Source organism: Fukomys damarensis, unplaced genomic scaffold (genome assembly GCF_012274545.1).
Source record: "Fukomys damarensis isolate Sample0158 unplaced genomic scaffold, DMR_v1.0_HiC HiC_scaffold_41, whole genome shotgun sequence".
Lineage (NCBI taxonomy): Eukaryota > Metazoa > Chordata > Mammalia > Rodentia > Bathyergidae > Fukomys > Fukomys damarensis.
In genome coordinates this window covers 146,715-152,840 of record NW_022900953.1, presented here as the reverse complement: position 1 = coordinate 152,840, position 6,126 = coordinate 146,715, and the positions used below count along the sequence as shown (strand labels likewise).

The 6,126-nt window shown below is 34.9% G+C and overlaps 1 protein-coding gene across 1 annotated transcript in view; it reads left to right on the top strand.

The window, feature by feature from the left end:
• Positions 1 to 6,126, top strand: part of LOC104850042 (probable ubiquitin carboxyl-terminal hydrolase FAF-Y) — a 53,493-nt gene that overhangs the window by 37,454 nt on the left and 9,913 nt on the right. The window contains exons 12-14 of the mRNA XM_033760577.1: positions 491 to 614; positions 1,350 to 1,575; positions 2,369 to 2,495. Coding sequence (XP_033616468.1) covers positions 491 to 614; positions 1,350 to 1,575; positions 2,369 to 2,495 — 477 coding nt within the window. The remainder of the gene's footprint in view (positions 1 to 490; positions 615 to 1,349; positions 1,576 to 2,368; positions 2,496 to 6,126) is intronic.

Here is a 6,126-nt window from a genome sequence, read left to right as displayed (position 1 = left end):
GTAAACTAGCTTCTTACTATTTTTTTTTTTTGTCCTCAGTTCTGGATATCAAACTCAGGACCTTATGGTTGTGAGACAGTCAGTGCCACTGAGGTCAATCCCTGGCCCAGTACATAATAATTCTTAATTCACTTGTAGGAATTCTTACCAGGCATCAATCTTTGTTTATATTTTTCGGGGTTTTGTTGTTGTTGTTGTTGTTGTTGTTGTTATATATACTCATTAACCCTTTTGAACATGTCAGTATATTCTGCATTTTAAAGTAAAAATGCTCCAGGATATCTGGGCCTTAGAATGGTGTCATTTAATGTTTATAAAATATAACAGTTTGTTACCCAGTTTGTTCTTTTGCTCAGACTTTAGTTTTAAACATGGTTTAATAAGAGTTTAGGATAGTCAGTGAACATTACTCTTAATTCACAGGCTTGTTTTTTGTTTGTTTGTTTTTTTTTTTTGTCATGAATTTAACTGATGACTTTCTTATTTAAAGGGCATGACCAGTTATTGCCTGAAGCAGAAGAAATTACTATGATCAGCATTCAGCTTGCTGCCAGATTCCTCTTTACCACTGGATTTCACACCAAGAAAATAGTCCGTGGACCTGCCAGTGACTGGTACATGGCTTTGGATTTTGGTTGTATTTTACTTAGAGTTGATTTGGCTTTTTATTACACTGGTTTATTTTTACCCAATCATGACAAAGTCATTTCAAATGTCAAATACAGAATAAAAATTTTACTTAATAGTGGTGAAAATCTTACTGAAATTTTATAGTGTAAATACGACTTTTATTTTAAAATTTGCTATTTCTCTTATGACACAGCATTTTTTCATCGATAAAGTAATGAGCTTTATCCTAACTAAAGACCCAATTCAGATTAAAAAGGTAGATTTTCTTTAAATAGCTATTATCTTCAATTATTAGTAATTTTCAAAGCATGGTGATTAGCAAGCCTTGCAACATCATTCACAGTAAATAATATTAAGGAAATGTCACTTCATGAAGAAAAGATTTGCAGAGACATCCACATATTCTCTTCACGTTCATTTTGTGGCTATGTCGGACTAGATTTACTCAGAAGGCTTCATTAGCAAGTTTTATATTTGTACCACAACTGATCATGACTGTGAATGTGAAGAAAGTATTTTATGGGCCAGGGATTTAGCTCAGTGGTTCTGCTGCCCACCTCGCAAGTATAAGGTCCGGAGTTCGATCCCTGGTATCAAGACAAAACAAAAAAAAACTGTTGTATCATTATTTGGTTTATAGAAACTTTCCTTATCACTATAGCAACTCAAAAAATTTTAATGTTAATAAAAATGTATGTTCATAAATATTTTTGCTTTAGGTATGATGCACTATGCATTCTTCTTCGTCACAGCAAGAATGTACGCTTTTGGTTTGCTCATAATGTCCTTTTTAATGTATCCAATCGCTTCTCTGAATACCTTCTGGAATGCCCTAGTGCAGAAGTGAGGAGTGCATTTGCAAAACTTATAGTATCTATTGCACACTTTTCCTTGCAAGATGGTTCTTGCCCTTCACCTTTTGCATCTCCAGGACCATGTAATCAGGTAATTGCACAGCTTCTCTGTAGAAAATACTTAATAAAAATTTTTTTTTTGCAAGATTAGATGGACAAATCTATATGTCTGTTTGACATACTTATGCAGAGATTCATGTAAGCAGATACATTATGGTATCTTTGTAAAAACTACTTGAGCATTAGAAATTTTGTATTTTGTTTGTTGGTTAGTTGGATTTTTTTAAACAAGGTCTACTGTGTAACCCAGGCTGGCCTCAAACTCAAAGCAGTCCTGCCCCTAGCCTCTTGAATGCTGGGATTACAAATGTGCACCATCAACACCTAACTGTTAAGCACTTTGATAAAGAAGTTTTCTCTTCATTCACTTGCAGTTATTTAGTAAATCTTAAGGTTTTTATATATAAAGATTTGATTTTGTAACAGCTTAATTTACATTTCTGTTAAATAGCTTTTTGTTGTTTTTGAGACTCACTCTGTAGTTCAGGCTGGCCTTGTACTGAGTCCAACTGGCCTCAAACTCATGGCAATCCCCTTGCCTCAGCCTCTCAGGTGCTGACCTAACATGTGTGCACCACCACACCCAGCTCTGTTAAATAGCTTCTTAAGTGCACAAAGTAACATGCACATTATAACATTTACAATTTCAAGAATGAAGGAGCTATAAAAAACGACTGTAATTCTTCATTCTTTCAAAGAACAACTAGATTTATTTATTTCACTCTGGAAATTTTTACCATATAAGTGAACATTATCCTCTTTATGCAAAGAAAAATTTACTCTTGATGTTTTTGCTGCTGAAATAACCTTTTTATTTTTCACAGATGGGTGATAACTTGAGCTTGAGTGATCATTTACTAAAAACAGTATTAAATCTCCTAAGGGAAGTTTCAGAACATGGGCATCATTTACAACAGTATTTCAATTTGTTTTTAATGTATGCCAATTTAGGTAAGAACTTTTCACAAATTTTACTTCAAAGATTGTTGCATATGTACATATTAAGTGATGAAAACATTTTAATTACGGAAGAGAATTTATTCTAGAAAGTGTAGTGCATGTTCTTAAAATGAATTGCAAGTGCTGAGGATTTAGCTCAGAGGCACTGTGCCTGCCTGCCTTGCAAGCTCAGGTTCTAAGTTCTATCCCTGATACCAAAAACACACACAGAGCAAATTTTGTGTTAACATTTTAATGGCAGTTTTTGTCTTGTACTGTAAAGCAATTTTTATACTCTGAATTTTTTGTTGCGGTATTGTTTAAGGTTGGATTTTGTGTCTAATTCATGTTTGTATCCTTAAATCTTGCTTTTTTTCAAAACTATTGATTTCCTGGTCACATCCATCCCATTTAATTCAGCATTTAATTCTTTCCTGAAAGTATTCCACATGGCTATGACCCTGGTCAAATTTAGACATCACTCTTTCAACAATTTAGGAAAATAGCGTATGTCATTGTTCAAAGAAATTAAATCAAAATGGCTTAGAATGTAAATAATACACTTAATTTTTTATTTCAGGGCCAGTTAATATCATTTTTAGTGTGTCCTCAACATAGCCACTTTTTGTCCCTTCACCTATACATTCCTCCCCCCCACCTCATCAATTTAAACTGCTTACCTCAAAAATTATACCGTTTACTCCACTGTTTTTTACTTTTTTAAATTTGTCTTGCTGTCCATTAGATTGCAGTATTCAACTCAGAGGTTTACAAAAATAACCCTTCTCCCTTTCTTTCTTTCCCTCTTGTCCTTTTTAATGTAATGATGATTCCTTATCTCTGCTGGTCTTAAAGCAGTTCTGTAATTCCTCTTTTGTGAATGTTTCTAAGAAATGGTAATGAAAATATGGTGAATGCATTCCTGAATGGCATTAACAGAAAGACAGGTTCCTAAAAATATTGTGTGTCCTCATCTACCTTACTCACTTTGACCTATACTAAGAGGCTTTTTGCTCTTTCTCAAAGTCTAAAATAACCATGGTAGGTAAAGGTTTTGAATCAATAAAGAACATGGAGTTAGCTGTAACAGAACCAAATACACTGATGAAAGAACTTCCAGTAGCAAGAATAATGGTATTACTGTGTCCAAAGCAAGGGAAAATAATCTGAGGGAAATTTATGGCAGTAGTGTCTAATACATAATTTTTAAAATGTAAACACACCATGTTTGTTTTTTGGTGGGTTGGTTGTTTGGGGGGTTTTTGTTTTTTTATACCAGTGATCAAAGTTGAGACCTTGCGCTTTCAAGGCAGTGACTACACCACTGAGCAAAATCCCCGGCCCACTACAGCATGTATTTTGATCACACCTATAGCAAAAATGATTTTGGGGGCTGGAGATTTAGCTCAGTGGTACCAACACTTCCTCACAAATGCAAGGTCATGAGTTTGATTCCCATACTAAAAAAAAAAAAAAAATGTTTTTCTTTATTTGGTGTTTGTTTGTTTTTAAACTCTGGACTTTATACTTTCAAGGCAGGTGGTGGAACCACTGAGCTAAATCTGGCCCCTGTAGATATACTTATAAATCTGAATGTCTAATTTGAAGCATTCTTGCACCAGTACTTCAGATTATTAATTTATTAACACTGTATAGCCAGTTAAAATCTCAGCGGTACTAATGCATATTTGGTGAGGTTTTTAATGAAGAATTCAGGAAATTAGCCGCTTGCTTTGGATAATTTTTAAAATCATGGCTACATCCAAATTTCTATATTTATACATTTCTTTTAGTCAAATTGTTCTCTGTATAAACTTTTTAAATGGCTATTGGTCTGATTCTTCCAACAGTAAGAAAATTACATCATTCATCTCCTTTCTCTGATCATCTCTGCAACTTTTTTCCTTCCTTCGTTTAACTATAATTCTGCAATACTTGGCTTTTAGACATATAAAATCACACAGTCAAACACAAATGAAATATTTGCATGTAAAAAATGGTAAGTGTAACATGCACAGACTCCTTATTTTGTATGTTTTGGTAGCATTGGGGATTCAACCCAAGTCCTTCACACTGAGCTACATCCCGACCCTTTCTTTGTTTTTTTGTTTGTTTGTTTGTTTTATTTTGGAACACTTTCACCAGGACACTGAATTGCTCAGAGTGATCTTTGTTCAGTTTCCCAGCTACAGTTACAGGACTTTGCCACCATGCCTAGTTCATAGTTTGCATTTGAATTACTTCTTTATATAAACTGCTGGGCTATAATGTAAGCTAATCAGGATTTCTCTTGACAAAAAATATATATATTATAAATCTTAGTATTAATCCGAGCACATATGCTTTACTCTTCAGAAATTTTTTCATTTAGGAAAGTCAAGTCAGTGCAACGTATTGTATGACATCACCAGAAAAGTCTCAAGCACTATATAGTTAAATATATTAATATTTCTCATAAATAATGAGTGCTCACTTTTAACATGTGAAGTTAAGTGGCATTAATGGCTTCATTTTAACTCAGGTCATACTGCACCACAAAATAAACTGTGAAATTAACTTTGTGAGGGAAGAGGTGTTCAGGGCCAGGGATTTAATTCAGTGGTACCACACCTGCTCTGCCAAGCACAAAGTCCTGAGTTCAATCCCCAGTACTGTAAAAAAAAAGATGTTCATAAATTTGTGTAGCCATTACAATATTAAAAATAATACAGAGGTTGCTCAAGCTAGTATGATCAAATATCTATTGATCCATTCTTGGTGAACCTACTTATTGATAGCTGTAATCCAACAATTGCAATTGTGACACATCCAAAGGAAAGAAATTCAGTACATAGGTCAAGAAGATACCCACCTTTATAGCACTATTCATATTTTCCAAGATATGAAAGCAGTGTGAATGTTCCATCAGCAAGTAGAGTACAATGCCTGCCTGTACACCCACAATTAAATAGTGTTTGATGTTTTAAAAAGATTTAAATCAGGGCCAGGGATTTAGCTCAGTGGCACCATGCCTGCTTGGCAGAAACAAGATCCTGAGTTCAATCCCTGCTTTTAAAAAAGTGAGGTGGGGGGGATTTAGCTCAGCAGTTTGGTGGCCTACCTTGCAAGCACAGGACCTGAATTCAATCCCTGGTACCAAAATATATTTGTGTGTGTGTGTGTGTGTGTGTATGTCATTTGAGACAAAATGGATAAATGCAAAGGCTATTATGTTAAATGTAAAGTTAATCAGGCACAAAAGGCCAAGTGTTGCATGGTCTGATGCATGTATGGAATCTTAAAAAGTTGTAAAGGGAGGAAAGAAGAAAATGAGAGAAGAAATCTCAAGGAAAACACTGTTTAAAACAACAGACTGAAGATCTGAAAGGCCATGGATTTATCTCAGTGGTTTCACTGCCTGCTTTTCAAGTGCAACACCCCCCCCCACCCAAAAAAAAAGGAAAGCAAATTGTAATAGTCAAGCAGAAAAATACATAGAACGCATTCTACCACAGCCTTTAGGCTGGGTATAGTGGCTCACACCTGTAATCCCAGCACTCAGGAGGCTGAGGCAGGAGGATCACTATGAGTTCAAGACCAGCCTGCGCTATCTAGTGAGTTCCAGAGCAGTCTGAACTACACAGTAAAACCCTGTCTCAAAAAC